The following is a 25500-nucleotide window of genomic DNA, read 5'->3' as shown; positions in this document are numbered from 1 at the left end:
TTAGATGGTTGACAACGAATTCAAACCTTGACTTTACTCGCTACTTCATAAAACCAAGACAAAGCAATGAAAAGGTGGTCCCTCAAATATATATGCGAATTAGCTGTTTAAACTTTACGCACTTGTACTCACAAGGCAAGTAGCTATAAAGGTACCTGGACTGACTAATTTCACATTCTACTAATTTCTAATAGGTGAATAAATATTTTAAAAAAAAATTTTTTTTTTTTTTTTTTTTTTTTTTTCTAAGGAAGTCATAGGAGTTATTCATGTTGACTTGTTAAACATGACCTCCATTTATGAAGAAATTCATGAAAATGCAATTCAATTTTTTTTTTTTAAAATTAGTTCCACGGGTTTGGTATCTCCTAAATATACATCAAATTAACTTTCTATGAGACACAAAACGCTTGTTTTGCTTTTAGAAATATAACAAAAGAATATATGAAAAAAATTGTGAAAATAACATAACGTACACTCTTGTCCTGGTAACTATGTATATCTAAAGTGATTGAAAATCGATATTAGCAAACATTTTTCTGTCCCCCGTTTTTTTTTTTTTTGTCCCACTAAACAACAGAAAATGAGTTAAAATTACTAATGTTGATCACTTTTTTTTTTCCAAAAAGAGTAAAGTTTAGGGCCCGTTTAGTTCGCTGATTTAAGTTTTTAATTCGAGTTGAGATGTGATTTTATGTGAGAGCTTTTTACTGTAGTAAAAAAGTTAGATGTGATTATTTGTAAGAGTTTTTTACTATAAAAAAATTTAAATTTTAAACTCGAATCAACAAAATGAACAAGGCCTTAGCGAAATGAACGGGGCCTTAGAAGAGACTTGTGAGACTCCTATTGAAAATCCCTGACTATTTCTTTATTTTTATTTTTATTTTTTGGGTTCTTGAAAGGAATCCGTGATCATTTCCAAAAGAAGAAGTTTTGAATTTTGGTTAAACATCCTCCGAAGTTTGTCTTCACGTGGCATGCTCCCATTTGATGTGGCAATTGCTGGTTGATTCCTGGCGGGGTAGCCTATCAACTGCTTTTAGCCTCTCAAAAGCCTAACCTTCCAGAATAATGAATATTATTAAAAAATAAACCAAGAAATTCTCACATGCACCGCCTCACCATCTCAAACCCATCTCCACCGTTGGATCCCTCAGATGATAAGAAGAAACGGTGCTGATCAACCACAGAAGAATAGTTTAACATCAGGTGGAACGAAAAGCACGTGGCTGATGTTGCAAGAACTCGAGTTTTACCGTGATTAGCGAAGCAGAGTAGTATAACCTCGAGAGGTGCACACATTTAACAAGTGTAAGATTTTTACGTAATTTCGTTGCACATTTTCAGAGAGAGAGGGAGAGAGATGAACTGTTGGATCAATCAGAGGATGTTTTGTTGTTGATTAGGATTTGTGGGAAGGAAGTAGAAATATCTAGAAGGCAAATAGACATTCTTTTTTGTTTTTTTGTTTTGTTTTTGTTTTTGTTCAGAAGCCGCCATGGATGTGGCTTTGCAAGCTCAAGGGTCAGTGAGCTACAGAGCAGTATTTCAAGAAAGAAGCGGTTTAAAGCTCAACCCTTTTCTTGGGTCCTTTCAACATGGGAGACTTTCCCATTTTGTACAGGTAAAGCGGAAAAAGAAAAAAGAAAAATACTTGCTTTGTTTATCATTGTTTGCTTGTCCTGTATCCGTAATTAGAGTATGCAGTGGTATTTCATTATTAGGTTGTTTGTACTGATTATATCAACTCATGCATTTCTTTGGGCATGTTTTACTTGCAACTTCAATGTTTTTATTTTGGATTTGGGTTATGGGATTAAAAAGATTTCTGTTGTTGGTTCTTTCAATTTTGTTTTCTGGGTCTCCTTGATAGTCCCGTTTGTTTGATAAAGTCGGAGAATCAATTAGCCTGTATCTTGTTGTTAAATTCCCTACGCTTGAATTGCAAATTGCTTTTGTTACAATACAAATCAGTATTTAACTACTTGTTTGATTGATTTCAGTTTTCCTCATGGCCCAAAGTACATCCTGCAAGTGGGATTTCATATCGAGTCATTGCTAATGCAGCTGGTAGAGGTAGCTATTTGCTTCCGTTCTAATTTAATTACATATATATATATATATATATATATTTTGTTTTCTCCTTTCATGCTTCTGAATCTGCTTCTGTTATGTGTGTGTGTGTGCATTATATATGTGTGTATGTATAAACAGATTATTGGAGAAGGAAACCAAGAAAAATGTCAACTCCAAGAACGAGTAGGCCAAAGGGATTTGGGCCGAAATTGCCTGCAGGGACGAGCACCCAGAAGAGGGTCCAAAGAAATATTGAGGATAAAAAGGATTCTGAAACTCCGGAATCCAGTGAACTTGCTGAGGCCAACAAGACAGTGCTTGAAATGAATGTTGATTCTGAGAAGCAATGGGCAGTTGAAGTTTCTCCTCCTGAGAAACTTGAGGAAGGGAAAACAGATGAAACTAGTGGCGAAATCGAGAAATCATCATCAGTGAGAGAAGTGCCAGCTGTTCGTCCAAGCAAGCAAGGAGTAGAAAATGGAAGGATAGGTACAGTCAGTGAGAATGACACAGGGTTATTGCATAAAAAAGAAGATATTGAAGTTGGTAATGAGAATGTGGCTGATGTAACTTCTAGAGGAAGAGATAAGAAAGCAACGAAGAGTAATTACACACTGACAAATAAAAGTGTCGAGACGGAAATAAGATTAGTTGAAGAAGCTTCTCTAAAGCTAAAGTTGGAGATACAAGCAAGATTATGCCGAGAGGAAATCGAGAAGCTTGCTGAGGAGAGGTTCTCAAGAGGAGACAAGCTGTTTGTTTATCCTCAGGTGGTGAAACCTGATATAGATATAGAAGTGTTCTTTAATAGGAGTCTCTCTACGCTGGAGAATGAGCAAGATGTACTGATTATGGGTGCTTTCAACGACTGGCGATGGAAATCTTTCACCAGAAGGTTAAACAAAACAGATTTTAAAGGGGATTGGTGGTCTTGCCTGGTTCATGTTCCTAAGGAAGCGTATAAGATGGACTTTGTTTTCTTTAATGGGCAAAGTGTTTACGACAATAATGATATGAAAGACTTCTGCGTACCTGTGGAAGGTGGGATGGATGCTTTTGCCTTTGAAGATTTTTTGCTTGAGGAGAAACGAAGGGAACTTGAGAAGCTTGCTAAGGAGCAGGCTGAGAGGGAACGAGAAGCCGAAGAGCAAAGACGAGTAGAAGCTGAGAAGGCAGCCAGGGAAGCTGATAGAGAACAGGCTAGGAAACATACTCAAGAGCGAAGAAAAATGTTGCAAGAGGTGATGAAAAAGGCTGTTCGGACTGTTGAGAATGTTTGGCACATAGAGCCTAGTAACTTTGGAGGTGACGACTTGGTGAATTTGTATTATAACAAAATCTCTGGTCCACTTGCCGAGTCTCAAGGAATCTGGATACATGGTGGGTACAACAATTGGAAGGATGGACCGTCCATCGTTTCAAGGCTTGTTAGGTCTGAGAAAATGGGTGGTGATTGGTGGTATGCTAAGGGTATGTGCATACATACATCTCCCTCTTATCTTTCTGACCTTCCCTGTTGTGGTGTCTTTATCGCACTTTTATTGATCTGAAAGTTTATGGATTTCCAATGTGGCTTTGTCCCCAAAAGAATCCTGAAACACGTATATCACTAGATTTATGACAGTGTAATTATCAATGTTCCAAGAATAATCCTGCTTTTGTCAGAGGAACACGACAAAAGAAAATGAATTCGTAAGTAATAATGGACTAATAGAGTGTTTGGGATGTGAATCATATAAGACGTTTGCGTAATAAAGTTCTCATTACATATCACTATGTCATGCTTTTCTATTTTTAAGGCGAGCGTTTTCAGAAGTTACTTAGGAAGGTTGTTCTTGACACCATTAATAAATGAAATCATCTTTAGTTTAATGACTAGAAATCTTAGGTTCATTCATAGTAACGGTGTAACATGAAACTTCTCCATGGATGGTAGGCATATAAGGGGCTGAACCTGCTCACATGGGCGAGCTTTATTTTGAGGGGCTATAATTAGTGGTGGGTTTAAAATTTTTAATGAGAAAAGTAAAGCTTGGTAATTCACACTTGAACTTTAACCTTAATATATAAAGTGAGGCGCGAGCTTTTTTCTTGTGGTGGCTGGATTTTGGCCTGCCATATCATGGTTCTTTAAAGATTGGGATGTTGTATATGGATTGCAGTAAGATTAGGGGTGGGTAGCTATAATGGTTGCCTAGGCTTTTGAGGGTCAAAGAGTATTATCCTTTTGGTTGCAATATTGCATTTTGCAAAATAATAACTTCCCCCCACCTTTTTGTCAGTTGTTGTACCTTATCGAGCATTTGTCTTGGATTGGGTCTTTGCTGATGGACCCCCTGAGAAGGCTATAGTGTATGATAACAACCGTCGTCAGGATTTCCATGCTATAGTTCCAAAATCCATCTCTGAGGAACTATATTGGGTTGAGGAAGAACATCAGATATACAAGAAGCTACAGGAAGAGAGGAGATTAAGGGAGGAAGAAAAACGTGCCAAGGTAACGCATTGTTTAAGTTCAAGGGGTCAAGTTATATGGATTTGTGCATATTTGTTTAAACAGTGCTAAATTCCCATGTCTTTTGCCTTTTCTATTGTTGCAGGCTCAAAAGACAGCACGTTTGAAAGCTGAAACAAAGGAAAGAACTTTGAAAAGGTTTTTGCTGTCTCAAAAGCATATAGTCTATACTGACCCTCTTGATGTTCATGCTGGAAGTTTGGTGACAGTTTTCTATAATCCAGCGAACACAGTTTTGAATGGAAAGCCTGAAGTCTGGTTCAGATGCTCTTTTAACCGCTGGACCCACCGCAAGGGTCCATTGCCACCACAGAAAATGTTACCTGCAGATAATGGTTCTCTTGTCAAAAGCACTGGTGAGTTTGAACCTTTGATACTCATGAAAGTAATATGATTTATGAGGTTTATATCCTGTACCTTATTGTCACAAGGTGTCTGCTATGATGCAAAATCATTTAGTGGGTAGTAGTGAGTCTCATCGTGAAATATTTTTTTATGGTTTTTCAGTCAAGGTTCCACTGGATGCATATATGATGGACTTTGTCTTCTCCGAGCGGGAAGATGGTGGAATCTTTGACAACAAATGTGGCATGGATTATCACATTCCTGTATTTGGGGGAATTGTGAAGGAACCACCAATGCACATTGTGCATATTTCTGTTGAAATGGCCCCTATTGCAAAGGTACAATTATGTGTTCACCTAATGGTGTCCTTTCTTTTCCCTGGCTTCTCTTTTTCTGAGTCCGTGGCTTCCTATGTCTGAGGTTCTGGGGCATGTGAATTATAATTTCCTTGTTGATGGATTCATTTTAATATGTTGTGACAGTATATCAAAATCCTACTGACTTGTTATTCATATTTTAGTTTCTGACAATTATGTATCCTTTTTTGTTCTACGACCAGGTTGGAGGACTCGGTGATGTGGTTACTAGTCTATCCCGAGCCGTGCAGGAGTTGAACCACCACGTGGACATCATTCTTCCAAAGTATGACTGTTTGAACCTTAGCAATGTAAGCTTCATCACTGTTGCTTTCTTGCATATTTCTCATCCTATTAATCCCCTCTGTATTTTTTCTTTTTTTTCATGTTGTTGCACCATAATTTGCAAGTAAAAAGGATTTGGAGTCTCATCTATAGTTGATTAGTTCCCCTCCCTGAGAGTGATGGACTTTATGCGATAATTGATCTGTGGATTCTCCCCTCTTTTATTTACTTGAAAACATGTCTCATCAAATGATTCATATAGTCCTGAAAGATAAAGATACGTTTCATATCTCTCAATTTTTTATTTTCCATCTCGTTTTCAGATTCATTGAAGTTTTGCGAATATTCATTAAGTTCATCTACAGTTCCGTAATTTTACCCACTCTTCTAGACTTCAGCTTGCAATATAATTTAGTCTGAATCCGTATTGTGGTTTATTAAATGTTTATGTTCTGCTATAGGTGAAGGACTTCGGGTTCAATAGAAGCTTTGCCTGGGGTGGGACTGAAATAAAAGTTTGGCATGGGAAAGTGGAAGGGCTTTCAGTCTACTTTTTGGAGGCTCAAAATGGGTATTTATTTTGTATTCACTTTTCTTTTTCATGCTTGGTATTTATTTATTCCTTTTTGTCTCTGGCACGGTGGCACCATACTGCAACACAAGGCGAATGTCTTAAGTTTATTATTTTTTATTTTTATTTTTTTTTTCCAGATTCTTTTGGAGAGGTTGCATATATGGTTGTAACAATGATATAGAGAGGTTTGGCTTCTTTTGCCATGCTGCTCTTGAGTTTCTACTCCAAAGTGGATTTCATCCTGTAAGTTTAGTTTTCTGGCTCATTGAAGTGTTTATTTAAAAGTTCTTCATAAGTACTTTGCTTTAGTGATTGCCTATTTGGAAATCGAATAGTGTAGAACGTCAATTATCTGAGAAAAGACCTTCATTTTGAACCCACACACAACAATAATAAGGGGGCTGCCGCCTCCCAATAAAGAAAATGAACAATATAAAAGGTTTCTATGAGAATGAGATGACCTGCATGTGTGAGCAAAAAAAGATTTTCAATTTATAGTCAAATATATTTTCAAAGGTAATAGCTTTAATAGGTGCTTTGTATTGACAGGATATACTTCATTGCCATGATTGGTCTAGTGCACCAGTTACTTGGTTATTTAAGGACCATTATATGCATTATGGTCTTAGTAAAGCTCGGGTAGTCTTCACGATCCATAACCTTGAATTTGGAGCACATTTTATTGGGAAAGCGATGGCATACTCAGACAAGGCTACAACTGTAAGTATTTAAAGTTTTCTAATCCAATTTAGCTTTGCCTATCTTCGCCGCAGTTTTTATAATTTGATAAGCCTCCCCTACGATTCACTTATGTACGGAAGAGACTATGTGAGAAGGGTCATGCGGGGACAGGAAAGGAGATGGAAGCTGCAGCACAGGGGAACACTTCTCAGGACGGTTAGGAGGGGGCTGAGTTGGAACGAGAGGATGAGCTGGGTTGAGAGAGGGAAAGGTCTGTTAGTTAGTTAGCTGCATTGGAGTCTGTAACTAGGGAAATGTGATCGAGTAAATAGGGAGCGAGGGCAAGAGAGAAGGGCATCAGAAAAGTATAGAGCTGAAGATAGTGAGGGAGTGCACGGGGTCACTTGAAAACCCCCATATCCTGTAATCTTTCCGATTTTCTGCCAATTAATTCCATTGATCCAGTGAATTTACTCATATTCTTGTGTAGACGTGTGCTTGCAATTTGTTATTAGCCTGTGAGTTTATCATTTGGTATCAGAGCACCTTTCTGGGAATGACGAAGAGGACTGACGACTGTAAGAAAGAGAGGACGGAGGGAACGAAAGAGGATTTTCAGAAGGAGTTGGAAATGGTGAGGGAAGATTTGAAGAAGATTCCCAGGCTTGAGCAGGGAATGGCACTGATGTTGGAAAAACTGGACAAACTGATGTGCCAGAGAGCTGAATATGACCGGGAGCCTACTCCGACAGAGAGGAGGACGACTGAGACACAATTGGCGGCGGCTGGGGGAAACCGCGCAGAATTCTGAACGCGACGGGTAGAAATGCCCACTTCTGATGGAGAAAACCCTGATGGCTAGATTTTCCAAGCTGAGAGGTATTTCGCCATGAACAAGATGACGGAGAGTGAGAAGTTGGATGTAGTGGTGGTAAGCTTGGATGGAGAAGCTTTGGCTTGGTTCCAGTGGGAGGATAGCCGGCGGGTGATACGGGACTGGGCGGATCTAAAAGTGTTGGTGCTTGAGAGGTTTCGACCAACACAGGAAGGCAGTCTATGCAAGAAATTCTTATCTCTGAGCCAGGAATCGTTGATCCGGGAGTATTGCAAGCTCTTTGAAATGTTGGCTGCCCCATTAATGGAGGTTTCCGAGCAAGTCCTAGAGAGTTCGTTTGTCAACGGATTAAAGCCCGGAATCAGGGCTGAAATTCGGATGCTGAAGCCCAAGGGATTGGGCCGAATTATGGAATTCGCCCAGCGGGTCGAGGAGCGTAACCTACTGGTACGCGGCCCAAAGGCCCACAACTTACAGCCCAGCCCGGGAAACAAATCAAGTTCTGGAAACCCTAAGTTTGGACCTAGGGGGGTTCAGTTCAAGTTGGGTTGGGACCGCGAGGGGGAATGGCGCCGTGGGGAAGGACGACCCCCACCTCAGACTGGCCATCGAGCAGCAGGACCGGAGTGGCACCGTTCCAGCGTTTGACCGACGCCGAACTTCAAGGGAAGAGGGAAAAAGGCCTTTGCTATTGCTGTGATGGGAAGTATGTCTTTGGGCACCGTTGCCCTAACCGGGAGTTGTAGGTGCTCATCGTGCGCGATGAAGAGGATTAGGAGGAGACGCAGGAAGGAAAGAAGGAGGCACTCGAGGGAGGTGAAGTGGTGGAGCTCTCCATCAATTCGGTGGTTGGACTCACCGCCCCGAAGATTATGAAGCTCCGAGGAGTGGTTCGTGGGAAAGAGGTAATAATCCTGATCGATTGTGGGGCGAATCACAATTTTATTTCGTTTGACTTGGTGCGACGATTGGATTTACCTATAGATTGGATTGAAGGATATGGGGTGGTTATGGGAACGGGGTTATCGATTAAAAGGGAAGGAGTTTGCCGCGGGGTGGCAGTTTCTCTGCAAGAGGTAGAAATTGTGGAAGATTTTCTCCCCTTGGAGTTGGGCAGCGCAAACCTTATTTTAGGGGTTCAGTGGCTGGAAAATTTAGGGATGATGACAGTGAATTGGAAGACTTTACTGATGAAATTCAGTCTAGGGGATCGACAAGTGAGACTGAAATGGGATCCCGGGTTAAACAAATCCCCAGTCACCCTTAAGGCCTTAATGTGCGCCCTTAAGCAAGAGGGGCAAGGTATGTGGGTGGAGTTGAATACCCTGGGGATAAGGCCAAAGGAAGAGGCTGTGGAGGCACCGGAGGAGCTGCAAGCCGTGTTACAATGGCACTTGGCAGTGTTTGAATCTCCAACGGAATTGCCACCAGAACGGGCAAAGGATCACTCGATAGTGTTGAAGGTAGGGACTTCCCGATTAACGTCAGGCCATACCGCTATCCTCAGATACAAAAGGACGAGATTGAACGTTTAGTGGGGGAGATGCTAGCAGCAGGTATTATCCAGCCTAGTATGAGCCCGTACTCCAGTCCGGTCCTCTTGGTGAAGAAGAAAGATGGAAGTTGGAGGTTCTGTGTGGATTACTGTGCTCTAAATAAAGAGACAGTGCCGGATCGTTTTCCGATACCGGTAATAGACGAATTACTCGTTGAACTCCATGGGGCTACCATTTTCTCTAAAATTGATCTCAAGTCAGGGGTACCATCAGATTCGTGTAAGGTCGGAAGATGTGCCCAAAACAGCTTTTCGCACACACGAGGGGCACTACGAGTTCCTTGTCATGCCGTTTGGCCTCACGAATGCCCCGGCAACCTTTCAATCACTCATGAATGACGTGCTACGAGCTTTTCTCCGTAAGTTCGTCTTGGTTTTTTTTTTTATGACATCCTAATCTACAGCCGCACCATGAGGGAACATGAGCACCATTTGGATCAGGTATTGGCCGTTTTACACCAGCACCGCTTGTTCGCCAATGGAAAAAAGTGTAGTTTTGGGCAGAACTCAATCGAGTACCTGGGGCATGTTGTGTCTAGGAATGGGGTGTCGGCAGACCCGGCCAAGGTGGAAGCTATGGTGCTTTGGCCTTCCCCCACGAACTTGAAGGAGTTGCGTGGCTTTCTGGGGTTAACCGGCTACTATAGTAAGTTTGTGGCAGGTTACAGCCACATCACGGGGCCATTGACGAACTTACTGTGGAAGGATAATTTTCACTGGGATGAGGAGGCCAGCAGCGCGTTTGCTGCACTTAAGCATGCCATGACAGTAGTGCCCGTCCTAGCCTTGCCCGATTTCAACAAACCCTTTGTGCTGGAAACAGATGGTTCGGGTCATGGGGTTGGGGCAGTGTTAATGCAAGAGCAACGACCCTTAGCATACTTTAGTCAGGCTCTTTCCGCACTAGCACGCAGCAAGTCCATGTATGAGCGAGAATTGATGGCCATAGTTCTAGCCATTCAGAAATGGCGGCCATATCTCTTGGGACGACATTTCATGAACCGCACCGACCAATGTAGCCTCAAGTACCTGCTAGAGCAACGCCTAGTGTCTCCAGAACACCAGAAGTGGTTAACTAAGTTGATGGGATACGACTTCGAGATCCAGTATAAACCAGGATCGGACAATAGGGTGGCGGACGCTCTCTCCCGTTGTGTTAGCACCCCGGACCGGAGTGCCTTGTCGCTAGCCCCAATTGTCGACACAAGTGAACTGCACTAGCAGGTATTGCTCGATGAACACTTAGCTAAGGTATGGTCCGAATTACAGCAGGATGCTACATCACATCTGGGTTTTTACATTGCTCAAGACAGGTTATTTTACCACGGCAGAATGGTGGTACCTCGGGAGTCCCCATTTATTACAACTCTGCTGTATGCCTACCATGATGGTGTCTTGGGAGGACACTTAGGCGTATTGAAGACGTATTGGCGGATTGCGGCGGAATGGTATTGGACTGGTATGAAAAAGGACGTCACTGCTTATGTATCGGTGTGTGCAGTGTGTCAGTGTTGTAAAACTTCTACACTGGCCCCTAGTGGTCTCCTACAACCCTTACATATCCCAGACCGGGTGTGGGAGGACCTTTCGATGGACTTTATTGAGGGCTTACCGCATTCAGAGGGATACGACACCATCTTGGTTGTCGTGGATCGACTTAGCAACTACGGGCATTTCCTTGCGCTGAGACATCCTTTTTCCGTAGAGATCGTGGCTAGAATCTTCATTCGGAAAGTAGTGTGCCTCCATGGGGTGCCTCGTACTATCGTGTCGGATCGCGATTGCATTTTCCTGAGTCATTTTTGGACCGAGCTCCACAAGCAGATGGTTACTACTTTATCACGGAGCACGGCCTACCACCCCCAATCCGACGGCCAAACCAAGGTGGTCATTAGATGCGTGGAAACGTACTTGCGTTGCTTCACTTCATACAAGCCCAACCAGTGGCACAAATGGTTAGTTTGGTCGGAGTACTAGTACAACACTTCTTTTCATACAGCCACCCGCACCACTCCCTTTTAGGCAGTATACGGCCGCATACCACCTCCACTGTTGCGTTATGGCACAGGCTCCTCTCCGGTGGGTTCCGTGGAGCAGCACCTCATGGACCGCGATGCAATGCTGGACCTTCTCAAGTTCCATCTTCTCCGCACCCAGCAGAAAATGAAGTCCGTGGCCGATAACAAGCGCCGGGATGTCTAGTTCACCGTGGGGGACTCAGTGTACCTCAAGCTTCGCTCCTATCGTCAGTTGAGTTTGGCACGTAGGCGCAATGAGAAGTTAAGTCCCCGTTTTTATGGCCCTTTTGAGATCATTGGTTGTGTGGGGCCGGTGGCATACCGCCTCAACCTTCTAGTGGAGGCTGCTAGCCACCCGGTGTTTCATGTCTCTCAACTACACCGTGTTGTGGGGCAAGGACAGCCTGTTTTCGCCTTACCACCACATCTCACAAAGGACTTGGAGCTACGGGCAGAACCAGTTGCCCTTCTTGGAGTGCGCCAGCGGTACATGGGGGACGCTCGGACCCAGAGGTCCTGATACGTTGGACTAATTTAACCTGCCCATGAGGACACGTGGGAATCCTATCAGGCCATAGACCAGCAGTACCCTCACTTCCACCTTGAGGACAAGGTGCGTCTTTAGGGCGGGGGTAATGATAAGCCTCCTTTACGATTCACTTATGTACGGAAGAGACTATGTGAGAAGAGTCATATGGGGACAGAAAAGGAGATGGAAGCTGCAGCACAGGGAACACTTCTCAGGACGGTTAAGAGGGGGCTGAGTTGGCACGACAGGATGAGCTGGGTTGAGAGAGGAAAAGGTCTGTTAGTTAGTTAGCTGCATTGGAGTCTGTAACTAGGGGAATGTGATCGAATAAATAGGTGGCAAGGGCAAGAGAGAAGGGCATTAGAAAAGTATAGAGCTGAAGATAGTGAGGGAGTGCACGGGGTCACTCGAAAGCCCCCATATCCTGTAATCTTTCTTGATTTTCTGCCAATTAATTCCATTGATCCAGTGAATGCACTCATATTCCTGTGTAGACGTGTGCTTGCAATTTGATATTAGCCTGTGAGTTTATCATAATTCTGTCGACATATTAGGGTAGAATGGTCTAAATCGGGTTTGATTAGGATGAATTAGTTTGGAAGATTTAGGATATTCAAATCTTTCCTTATCATCTCCTAGTGATTATCCGGGATTGTTTAGGATTAGGAGTTAGTCAATAAAATCTGATTTGAATATTAAATTCAAATCAGTCACTTTATTAGGAGATTATCTTTCATTTTTATTCGGATAAGCCAACTAAACTTGCCTGCCTATTTATTTGTATTTTTCCACAACATTCAATAAGATAGTAGAGTATTTTTCCTTTCAGATCTGCCTTCATGGTATCAGAGCCACTTTCTGAAACCTAATATTTTTTTTTTCTGCCAACCGGAATGACAAAATACGGGATGGCCGGCGGGAAAGAAACCTCATCATCCGAGGTTACCTCTGCCTCTTCAGGGGCTGTCAATCCGATCCAAATCAATGGATTTGAAGCCTCTTTTCAGCAAATCACAAGTCATAAATTCAATGGACAAAATTTTGTCCAATGGTCACATTCCGTAATGATGTTCATCGAAGGAAAGGTAAAAGAAGACTACCTCACCGGCGATGCTGCACAACCGGATGAAAAGGATTCTAAGTTCAAAACTTGGAAGACATAAAATAGCATGGTTTGGTCATGGCTGATCAACTCCATGAATACCGAGATGGGAGAAAACTTCATGTATTACAAAACAACAAAAGAGATGTGGGATGCAGTGAAGCGGAGTTACTCCAACAGGGAAAACACTTCAGAGATTTTCAGGCTAAAGGGAATTCTAAGTGATCTTCATCAAGGAGAATTAAGCATAACCGAATACTTTAATACTCTATCACGCCATTGGTAGCAACTGGACATCCTTGACGAATCAGCTTGGCATTGTGCCGAGGATCATAAGCAATACAAGGAAATCTTGGAAAGAGATAGAGTTTACAAGTTTTTGCTTGGTCTCAATAAAACCTTAGATGATGTTCGTGGAAGGATCTTAAGTACAAAGCCTCTACCAGATGTTCGTGTGGTTTTTTCAGAAGCGAAGCAGGAAGAGAGCCGAAAGAAATTAATGCTGGGAACCTCCAATGGTGGTGTTATCTCAACTCCTAATGATGCTGGAAACTCAACCACAGATGCCTCTGCCTTAGCCACACGAGGACCACAATTCAACAATGAAAACCAACAAAGGAAAAACCGGCCTTGGTGTGATCATTGCAAGCGAACTGGACACACCAAAGACACTTGCTGGAAAATCCATGGAAAACCAGCAAACTGGACTCCTCGGAAGCAGAATGAAGGAAGAGGATTTCAAGCCTCTCAAGATAAGCATGGAATGGATGCTCCCACACAACAACAATCCGCAGAATCTTCAATTTCAGTAAGCAAGGAGCAGTTAGAGCAACTTTATCATCTTCTCACACCACCATCTAATCCAATTTCTAATGTAGGATTGTGCACCACGACACATAATGGTAACCATTCAGCCTTAATCTCATCACTTCATGCCCAGGAACCGTGGATCATTGATTCCGGTGCCTCTGACCACATGACAGGTTGTTCCAAACACTTTTCCTCCTATACTCAATATTCTAATACTGCTAAAATTAAAATTGCCGATGGGTCTCTAGCTATTATTGCTGAAATAGGTTCAATCCAAATCTCAAAAAACCTTATTCTTCATTCCGTCCTACATGTTCTAGCCTTAAACATGTAACTTGCTGTCCATTAGCAAACTCACTTGTGACAATAACTGTGTAGCTAATTTTTCCCCTTCTATGTGTCAATTTCAGGACCTATCATCGGAGAAGACGATTGGCAGTGCTAGAGCCTATGAAGGACTTTATTTCCTTGAGAATTCAGAATCTGAGAGTCGACAAGCACATGTGTCAGGAGTGTCTTTTATTTCGGTTTCTAGTAATAAAAAAATAATGTGTTGTGGCATCATAGACTTGGCCACCCCAGTTTTTCCTATTTGAAATTTTTGTTACTAGCCCTATTCAAGAATAAAGATACTGTTTCATTTACTTGTGATATTTGTCAATTTGCAAAGCATACACGTGTGCCTTTCTCACCAAAACCGTATGCACCCTCTATGCCTTTCTCCTTGATTCATAGTGACATATGGGGCCTTTCTAGGGTAACAACCTTAAATGGCAAACGATGGTTTATCACGTTTATTGATGACCATACACGGGTGACTTGGGTTTACTTGCTTAAAGAAAAATCTAAAACCAGCCAAATCTTTCAAACCTTCCATAAAATGGTTCAAACTCAGTTTCAGAGAAAGATTTTTGTTGTAAGAACTGATAATGGCGGTGAATACTTCCAGTCCACTTTGGGTAATTATCTTGATCAACATGGAATCATCACCAGAGTTCTTGTACGGAAACACCACAACAAAATGGAACTTCAGAAAGAAAGAATCGGCATCTGTTGGAAGTGGCCCGTGCCTTTATGTTCACTATGAACGTACCCAAACATTTATGGGGTGATGCCATCTTAACCGCAGCCTTTCCCATCAATAGACTACCCAGCCGCCCCTTCAAATTTCAAACCCCATTATCTGTCCTTACAACTCAAGTCCCACACTCTAATATCATCACAAACAACCTTCCCCTTAAAACCTTTGGTTGCACTGCGTTTGTCCACGTCCATTCTCAACATCGCTCCAAACTCGACCCCCTACCATAAAAACCATCTTCCTCGGATATTCTCCAACAAAAAAGGGATATCGTTGTTTCTGCCCACAAACAAAAAAAACCTTTGTTACCCGAGATGTCACTTTTTTTGAAGAAATACCCTTTTATTCCCACACTTTGCTTCAGGGGGAGAGTAATGATACCGAAGCTTATGTGTGGGAATGGGATGTCACAGCCACAGTTGAAGAAGTCTTGACCCCACAGTCAACCCCCAGAATCGATATTCCAGTTCCAGTCCAAACCGAAACCAAACTGGAAGATTCACAGCCACCATCACAGTTGTCTTCACAGCCAGAGCAGTTGTCCCAGCCTTGTTCACAGCCAGTTCTACAACCATCTCCAAAACTGCAAGTCTACTCTCGGAGGAAAAATTTTCAAGGAAATAAACAATTCACAGGCACTATGGACTGCCCTGAATCCGAACCTATGGTGAGTCCTAATCCTCCATCCTCAGGTAATCCCAAAACCCTCCATGATAGACTAGATGACCCCATTGCTCTAAGAAAAGGTGTTAAGACATGTACAAAACACCCAATTTCCAAATTTGTGTCATATAATAATGTATCACCCTCGTTTCGTGGTTTCACAACAAACCTTTCTAGACTTGATGTTCCCAGGACAATTGAAGAAGCTCTAGCTGTTCCAGAATGGAAGACTGCAGTGCTAGAAAAGATGCATGCCCTTGAGAAAAACGAGACTTGGAGCCCAGTAGAACTACCACAAGACAAGAAAGTGGTGGGGTGCAAGTGGGTGTTCACAGTTAAAAGTAAAGCCAGATGGTTCAGTAGAGCGGTACAAAGTCCGGTTGGTAGCAAAAGGTTTCACTCAAACCTACGGAATAGACTACATAGAAACGTTTGCTCCAGTTGCGAAGCTCAATACTGTTAGGGTTCTCTTATCCTTGGCAGCAAATATGGATTGGCCTCTTTATCCACTTGATGTGAAGAATGCATTTATGAATGGAGAGCTAGAAGAAGAAGTATATATGAGTCTCCCACCTGGTTTCTATAAGGGCAAACGGGACAATATAGTGTGTAAGCTGAAGAAATCTTTATACGGTTTGAAGCAGTCACCTAAGGCTTGGTTTAAAAGATTCTCCAAAGTAATCAAAGGCCACGGAGTAAACAGATCATACTCTCTTCGTCAAGCACTCTACAAACAACAAAGTTACAATTTTGATCATGTATGTGGACGACATAATTTTGACTGGAGATGACTTCCAAGAGATGGAGGAAATTAAGAAGATTATGGCTAGGGAATTCGAGATTGAGGATCTAGGATTCATGAAATATTTCCTAGGGATGGAGATTGCAAGGAGTAAGAAGGGGATCTCTATATCACAAAGGAAGTACATGATGGATTTATTAGAAGAGATAGGAATGCTCGGTTGCAAGCCCATAGACTCTCCAATTGAACCAAGAGGAAGGAAGAATTCAAGTGAAGGAGACCTTGTACACAGGTAGATATCAAAGACTTGTGGGAAGATTGATCTATCTCTCACACACAAGACCAGACATAGCCTTTGCGATCAGCGTGGTCAGCCAATACATGCATACACCACGCCAAAAACATCTTGATATAGTCTACCGCATATTACGATATCTCAAGAAGAATCCAAGGATTGGATTGTTCTTCTGGAAAAGCGAGGACAGGAAGGTGAAAATCTACACGGATGCAGATTGGGCAGGTTCTAAAGAAGATAGGAGGTCGACATCCGGGTATTGTACTCAGGTTTGGGGAAACTTGGTGACTTGGCGTAGCAAAAAACAGGCTGTAGTTGCAAGAAGTAGTGCTGAAGCTAAATATAGGGCTATGGCTCATGGCATTTGTGAGGCAATTTTGATAAAGCTACTACTGGAAGAATTAAGAATTAAGTGTGAGTTTCTTATGCAGCTCTATTGCGACAACAAGGCTACGATTAGCATAGCATACAATCCAGTCCATCACGATAGAACTAAACATGTGGAGGTTGACAGACATTTCATCACAGAAAAAATTGAGTGGGATAATCAGTGTTGAATATGTGCGGCTGATATTCTAACTAAAGGACTGCACGGACCAGCGTTTGAAGAATTAGCAAGCAAGCTCGAACTCATAGACATTTACGTCCAAGCTTGAGGGGGAGTGTCGACATATTAGGGTAGAATGGTCTAAATCGGGTTTGATTAGGATGAATCAGTTTGGAAGATTTAGGATATTCAAATCTTTCCTTATCATCTCCTAGTGATTATCCGGGATTGTTTAGGATTAGGAGTTAGTCAATAAAATCTGATTTGAATATTAAATTCAAATCAGTCACTTTATTAGGAAATTATCTTTCCTTTTTATTCGGATAAGCCAACTAAACTTGGCTGCCTATTTATTTGTATTTTTCCGCAACATTCAATAAGATAGCAGAGTATTTTTCCTTTCAAATCTGCCTTCAAATTCCACGTGTAGTTTCATAATTATTAATCCATAAAACTTGGTTTGTGAGATATGTGTTGGACAATTATGATAAATATTGAAAGTTTATGATTGTAATATGTACCTAGCATTGACTAATACTTACCATGCCATGCTATTGAAAGTTTATGTGTGTAATTCTTTGAATGATTTAAGTGCAAGTATCAAATTTTAAAATCTTCTTACAGTTGTGCATTTCATTTAATGATGTTTTGTACACAGGTATCCCACACTTACTCAAAAGAGGTTGCTGGAAATCCTTCAGTTGCTCCTCATCTCCGCAAGTTCCACGGGATAATAAATGGAATTGACCCAGACATATGGGACCCGTATAATGATAAGTTCATTCCTGTAAGTATATTTATTTTCTGAGTTTATTATTTCTTTTTCAGCCCTCTTGGCTTCCTAATATGATTATTGAGATCCAGTTCAGGGATAAGTAGTGAACAACTCTGTTCTGATCCCAAAATAAAAAAAGAAAACTCTGTTGCTTACCAAGTTCTTGACTCCATTCCTTACAAATATTTTTTTGTGAGCTTCAGTCACTAATTCATTCTGTCTGATACACAATTCATGCTATCTCAGATAGCGTACACATCTGAAAATGTTGTTGAAGGAAAAAGAGCTGCCAAGCAAGCCCTCCAAGAAAGGCTCGGTCTTAAAAGGGCAGATCTCCCTCTTGTAGGTATTATCACTCGCTTAACACATCAGAAAGGAATCCATCTCATCAAGCACGCTATTTGGCAAACCTTAGGGCGTGGTGGACAGGTTAGCTTTTATCTTACTTTTCTTCTTTGCAAGTGAGCCAATGATAATCAGAGCACAATTTTCTTTGTGATAAATCAGAAAATTATAACAATGGCATGTATGACGGCAGGTTGTGCTCCTTGGTTCGGCTCCAGATCCACGGATCCAAAATGATTTTGTGAATTTAGCTAATCATTTGCATAGTGCTAAAGGTGATCGTGCTTGTCTTTGCTTGACGTACGATGAGCCACTATCACACTTGGTATGTTCTCGTCAAAATTCATTGATTGTTTTGATTGTTACTATCATTTTTAGTAGTGCATTCACTTGTCGCGTTTGCAATAACTTCTAACTCATTTGAATTTTCTTTCAGATATATGCTGGTGCAGATTTTATTTTGGTCCCCTCTATTTTTGAGCCATGTGGACTGACCCAACTCATTGCTATGAGATATGGTTCCATAGCTGTTGTTCGAAAAACTGGAGGTGCGTACATATCCTCTCATTTTGTGGTGGATAGTGATGTTTTAATTGCTGATCAAATATTTGTATTTTTCTCAGTTTGAATAAAGTACTTTTAGCTTTTTCTGATAATTTACAGCACTGGAAAGAAAATTGAAAAATGTTGAATTTAGTCCCTAGTACTGCGTTTTCATACCTTGGAGCGAGAAGTATTTGACTTTCAATTCATATTTCCATTGCGTTTTAGGGCTCTACGATACTGTATTCGATGTTGACCATGATAAAGAGAGAGCACAAGCACAGGGCCTAGAACCAAATGGATTTAACTTTGATGGAGCTGATAATGCCGGTGTTGACTATGCCCTTAATAGGTGAGTAGTTTTGGCTTCTAAAAGGATACATTTTATGCACATACATATTTCTTGTTTTTATTCCGTTTCTTTTGGACTCCTGTCAACATCAATCGTTTTTACAGGGCGATCTCCGCATGGTACGAGAGTCGTGATTGGTTCAACTTGCTCTGCAAGACGGTGATGGAGCAGGACTGGTCTTGGAATCGGCCGGCTCTCGACTACATGGAGCTCTATCATGCAGCACTAAAAATCAGAATAATGCAGAAGTAGGTCCGACCCAATCTCGTCCAGAGGTTTTGTACATTTTCTGGTATCTTGATTAATTCTTTTCTAGAAGCTTTATCTGTTGCATATTAATTTCACCTAGTCAGAATAATGCAAGGTCACATCAGTTTGTAGAGCTTAAAAATGTTCATTTGTGTAGCTTACATAATAATAATTAAGAGGTCACCTTCCAAGTATTGCACCTTTGTACTCAGCATTAACTGCTTTATTAGTTCATGTGTCCATAAACGTTGAATCAGAAAAGTAAAAGTTGTGACACATGAGCATTTAAAATAAAAAAGCAGCTTACATCCCATCTCATTGAGATCACTTTTAATGGAATCTTGCAAACCATGGGAGCTCTTATAAATAGACAACTACCTCTTTTTCCATCCCTGGTGATAAAAAGAAAACCAAATGATTTCTTCTTTTCAGATTCTGCAAGCGAACCATGTTGTATAACTCCTATCGCTTACTTTTCAGTGTTACTTACATACTTAAATATCTTATTTCCCATGGCCATTTGAAGCATTAATTACAGGTCCCTCTCCCAATCACTAGTGCAAATCAGACTTTTATCTCGAGCTAACTTTAATTATCTATCACTGTTGATGTCCTAATTGATTGGATCCCGGATTCATTGCCAATTCTTCTAATAGTAAGGTATAACTTCCATTTGGACTAATGCATGCCAATTGAAGGATTTATTGATTGTCATGTGTGTTCTTTAGATAAAGGTCCCAAAAGAGGAGCCTTTCATGCCGTATCAGTCTCTCTCTCTTAAAAAAAAAAAAAGGAACTTTTACCATAGAAACTGTAATTTTACCCTATTGGTAGAATTTGTTGTTTTAATGTTGGATTAATATTTTAACAGCCCGATCAGTCTAATTAGTGAGTGTTCATGTTAAAAATTTACAACACGATACTGAACTAATCCTACTTACAAATCGATCAAACCATTAAAAAATTAATGCAACAGTTAAAACAATAGTCCCTATTGTATAATAACACTTCTTACCATAAAAGTTTCCTATACTTTGCTAGGATTTCTGTTGATAGACATGTTGTATTTAAACCATCTATTAGCATGAATCTGACAATAAAACTCATGTGGGTCTCGAGTAAATGAAAAGTCGAAATACAAGGGCAATGTGGTTGTTGCTAAGATTACTCTCTAGCCACTTGACTTTGTTTTATTTGTGGCTTAGATTGAACAACCAACATACTTTGGTGGCTCAACAATGGATGATAAAGTGGTGGACTAGTAACGACACTTATATTGAAATTTAAGGTGACAAAAAAAAAAAAAAAAAAATCAAGGGGGGAAAAAAAAAAAAACCCTCAGTGGAAGCTTTTCAATTAGGTTTCACGGTCCTACTTATCTTCAAAAACGGGAAAAGTTGAATTCGAAGGCCTGAATATGATTATCAAATTTCATATCAAATAGATCCCTTTTTTGATGGTTTAAAGGGAGTTCTTGCTTCAATGATTACAAAGTCTTTGGTGATAAAGTTGATGTTTGCCACTAAAACTTCTATTACTAGGATCCCACGGAATTGTACCCATTGAAATGAAAATTCCACCGCGTTGTATATTTTTCCACTTTCTTCTAGCTGATTATGAGGTCCAAAATTCCATACTATACGTGTTTTTCCCCCAATGTTTGCTCACTTTCACTTGTGTTTTTGGGAAAACCTAACCTAACATGGGTCCAATAACGGGCATGGGATCAACAACACTTGCAGGTCCCTGGCCCTTGTCGAACTTTAGAAGAATTACGGGTAGTACATTTTTATTTTTTATTTTTGAACGATTGGATAATGGTAAAACCATCTAGAACAAGTTTTTTGTTGTCAGTTATTACTTGATAAAAAATAGAAACTTTAAAATTTCAAAAAATATGATGAACAAAAGAGGCTACTGATATATCATATTTGAATTCGTGTGAGCGCAAGAGACTCTGAAGAAGCATAGTCCACTTGCATTAATTCTTCCATGGCTTTACCATATGAATCCGGAAGGCACCAACAAGGAAAGACCACTGCATGGTTAAAAGAAGAACAAAAAAATGGCAGCATACTGTAAAGTAGCATAAATTGTAGATGAAATTTCTAGAGACCGTCATTTTTCATTGTTTATTTATAGAACTGTTGTTTTAATAGGTCAATTTCTCAATGAAATTTAAACGTGTTACAACGAAATATATTTCTATTTGTAATTGAAGTCGCGTTGTTTCGTTAATTTAAATTATAAAATTTTTTATTACACTATTTTTTTTTATAAATTTTAAATTTAATTTTTTTATTATAATACTTTTTTACACATAAATTCACTTATTAATTTAAATTTTTAAACTTAAACAAAGACCGAAACGACATTATTCATCTATAATAACAGCAGAATTTTCAAGAAGAGAAAAAAAAAAAAAAAAGAAGGCAACTCTATAAGAGGAGAAAAAACAAGGCGTTGACACACCACAGCAGCACTCTTATAGGTCATTTTCCTCCTGATTTGAGATTTGAGTAGACTCCTCACCCCCCCCCCCCTCTCAAAACCCCATCTGACTCAACTACATTTGATTTGGGTCCCACCTTCAACATCAAAGCTCTCTCTACAATCCCACAGCTAAAACCTATCGTCACCAAAGAAAGAAAGAAAGAACAAAAAAAAAAAAAAAAAACCCCAGTAAAACCCAACCGCCCCCAAAAAAAAAAAAAAAAAAAAAAAAAAAAAAAAAAAAAAAAAATCACCACATATCTCAATGCAATTGCAATATATATCCATCCACAGCGCTCTCACCAAGAAACAGAGAAGTACTAGTACTACTCCCAGGCCTTTTCTTAAAAGAAGTTTTCTTCCTCTGTGACACCGCCGAATTAGCTCTAGTTTGTTCTGAGTTGGGGATAAGGTGTTGCGGAAATCAGTGAGACTTTTGGCTTGGCTTTTTAAACCAATTTTTCTTTCCATTTTTCCCAATTAAAAGCCAGTACTCTTCTCAGAGATTTTTAGAGAGAAGAAACAATTGTTTATTCATCACTATTTATCGTCACTAATTGGAAAACCAAAAAAAAAAGAACACGTGGCAGTCATGCCTAGCATGAGATGCTAGATCAAGTCTGTAAAGTAGTACTGTTGAGCTTGGTTTGCTATAAGTAGTAAAACAATAATAACTTTGATTTGACACCTGCTAACTTGGTTTAGTGCCCCAATACCTTCCTCGTCATCATCGTTTTCCTTCATGTCCTTTCTGTGGGCCTTTTCTTGTTTTTATTTTTGTAACACCAATTTTCATGATAATATATAAAAATAGATAAAATTATTTTAATATTCTCGGATACAAAGAAGGATTTTTAGTTTAATTTATTTGATCGATTTAAATTTTTAATTTTAATTTTATTAGAGTTAAAGACTCTCATAAAAAATTACATATAATTTTTAATGTTACAATAAAAATTCTTATCATAAATTATGTTAAATTAAATTAAAAATTCGAATCAACAAATACGTGAGACCTTTAATCGTGTCTTTAATAATATAATGTATTTTTAATATATTAAAATGATACAATCACTTTTAAAGAAATATTTTAGTACTTTAATGCTAATTTTTAGAACATAAAATGCACGTTTTGACTCCATTTATTTCATCAATTCGAGTTTAGAATTGGAGTTTTATTACAGTAAAAAATTAACATAAAATCACATCTAAATTTAAATTAAAAACTCGAATCAGCGAACTAAACGAACCATTTATTTTTCTCACTAATTAACAATAAACTATTTAAAAAAACTCTAAAAATACTTTAAAACATTTTAAAATTAAAAAATTAAAATAAGTGAAGTGTTTTTAAAAAATATTTTTAAAATTATTAATTAATAAAAAAACAGTTTAAATACTGTATATTTTAAAAATTAATCTCAAAGCACAAAACAAAACATTTATTTAAAAGTTAAATTATCTTTTTAATATTATTAAAAATAAAAAATATCTACAAGATATTTTATTATAACAAATAGTATCAAAATAATTTTAAGAAATAACTTTAAAAAGGGCACTTTAACAGGTCAGATAGTACCAAAACCGAATATATAAATAAAAAAAATATCCTCTTATATTTAACAACACATATTTTTTTTCTGTCAGATTAAGATCAGGTTTCTACTACCGAGATTTTCACAATAATTTTCTTTTTTAGGACTTTCTACTTCTACAGTATAGACCTTACTAGTACTACGTTTAAATATTAAATTTAATAAAAATCGCATCAGAATAAAACCTCTGTACTAGTATATACATTTTTTAATACCTATTTCTACGATTTTCTTTGTACCCCTCTTTTCTACTCTACCCCGATATTCTTAAAATAAATGAATAAACAAATAATAATTAAAAAAAAAAAACCCACTTTGCAGTGACCATTACCTGAAAGGTTGAAAATTGTGAGAAGTGAGATTCTCACCAAAATCCATCATTTTCTTTTGCTTGGTTTTTGCAGCATCAGGCTTCTGATAGGCCACAAAAAGGCTTATAAAATAAAACACCCAACTTCATGCCAACCAAGTTTTCTTGTCATTTTCCTTCTCTCCATTGTTATACCCAGAGTATCAGCACTGAAATCCTTGATATATGTGATCATCGTTGGAGGCATTATCTGGTCAGGGAAAGAGAAAGAAAGAAAAAGGCTTTTCACGGCTTCACTCACTTAACGCTAACTGGTAACAACTTGTTTTCCTTTGTCCTCGTTTAGTTGGAACTCAAAGGTACCATTTTGAGTAATCTTTAAAAAGTTTTTATACTTCTTTTGGATGGCAACATTGAAACAAAGGCAAAGGTAGATTCCTGATATTATTCTCTTCCTGCACCCTTTTATGCTTTTTTATTCCCAAGAACAGAAAATAGTACATATTTCAATATTATTATTATTTTTCTCACATATCCACTTTTTTCTTATCTTTAATATATATTTCTTCAAAGTAACTTCTTTTATGATTTTCTCTATCTATATACGAGGGAAAACTAGTTTTATCTTCTTCCAGACTCTCTCTCTCTCTCTCTCTCTCTCTCAACCTTAAACTTTGATGGTAGAGAATGGAAGATTGGAATGGTCATGTCATCAACAAAAGGAGTGGCTTTGGAGGGAGATCAGCAACAACTACTACAAGATATGATTGTCATGAAAACTTTGAAGAAGAAGATGTATGGGATATTGCTGTGAAAGAGAGTTCTCATGAAGATTCAAGTCCCACAATGAAGAAGCACATTTCATCATCATCTGGTTCTTCTAGAATATTCCCCAACACTTCTTCTACTCCAAGAAATATCCCAAGAAGGGCCAACACTCAAACGACAACAAATGATCAAGCCAAAGTGGCAGTACAAGTTCGACAAGCCTCAGCCCCCATGAAAATCCCGGATTGGTCAAAGATTTATGGGACTAGCAATGCCAATAATATTAATGGTCATGGCTATGGAGATTATCATGATCATGCTGATTGTAATGATGATGATGATGATGATGGTGGTGGTGGTGATGCTGGTGGTGGTGATGATGATGATGACATGGTTCCTCCACATGAATGGATTGCTAGAAAGCTCGCGAGGAGTAAGATTTCATCTTTCTCAGTGTGTGAAGGAATTGGAAGGACGCTCAAAGGTAGAGATCTTAGCAAGGTCAGGAATGCTATTTTGACAAAAACTGGTTTCTTAGAGTAAAAATATATAATTAGTGACTTATTTCTTCATCTTGTTCTTCAACGTCATCAACAGTAATTTTGCCGCACAGTGTTACTTTCCCTATATCATTACTAGCCCGGGGTCCCATATGTCATTATTATTATTATTATGTCATTCTTATTATTTGCTTTTGTTTTAGTTTAACTACTATTATTGTACTAATATAGTATGGAGTGTACCGAGGCAATTGGAACTAGATTAGTCCCTTCTATTTTGAAAAAGAAAAAAAAAAGAAAAGAAAGTCAGAGTTCCCTTTCTTGATGTTCTTTAGATGAGGGACAAAGTCGGAAAAAAAAATGGTGGCCTCTGCAATTTTGTTATGTAACACTAGAAACGGGGTACGCATGTGACAGAAAATTAATTAATTTACTTTTTGTTTGCTAAAGAAATTACTCTTCATAGCCATAATATCTACCTTTGGCTGCTTTGTTATCTTTATTGCTAATTAATATTTGATATTATTATTGTCATTATTATGATTTTGTCCTTGTACA

The 25500-nt window shown here is 39.2% G+C and overlaps 2 protein-coding genes across 2 annotated transcripts; both read left to right on the top strand.

Moving 5' to 3' along the window:
• Positions 1-1184: 1184 nt before the first annotated feature.
• Positions 1185-19633, top strand: LOC21396693 (starch synthase 3, chloroplastic/amyloplastic). The gene is made up of 17 exons (XM_024162871.1): positions 1185-1314; positions 1494-1627; positions 2007-2079; positions 2218-3549; positions 4362-4576; positions 4680-4950; positions 5102-5277; positions 5499-5606; positions 6042-6151; positions 6292-6397; positions 6704-6874; positions 17671-17799; positions 18034-18216; positions 18326-18457; positions 18569-18680; positions 18904-19027; positions 19132-19633. Exons 2-17 carry the CDS (start codon positions 1502-1504, stop codon positions 19277-19279), a joined length of 3516 nt encoding a protein of 1171 aa, XP_024018639.1. The 5' UTR covers positions 1185-1314; positions 1494-1501; the 3' UTR covers positions 19280-19633.
• A 4333-nt stretch (positions 19634-23966) lies between these two features.
• On the top strand, positions 23967-25082 carry LOC21396691. The gene is made up of 2 exons (XM_010093899.2): positions 23967-23988; positions 24359-25082. The coding sequence occupies exon 2, from the start codon at positions 24362-24364 to the stop codon at positions 24983-24985; it is 624 nt and encodes a 207-aa protein (XP_010092201.1). The 5' UTR covers positions 23967-23988; positions 24359-24361; the 3' UTR covers positions 24986-25082.
• The last annotated feature ends 418 nt before the right edge of the window (positions 25083-25500 follow it).

Source organism: Morus notabilis, unplaced genomic scaffold, assembly GCF_000414095.1.
Source record: "Morus notabilis unplaced genomic scaffold, ASM41409v2 Scaffold410, whole genome shotgun sequence".
In the NCBI taxonomy this organism is placed as follows: Eukaryota; Viridiplantae; Streptophyta; class Magnoliopsida; order Rosales; family Moraceae; genus Morus; species Morus notabilis.
This window is presented reverse-complemented; position numbering and strand designations above follow the sequence as displayed.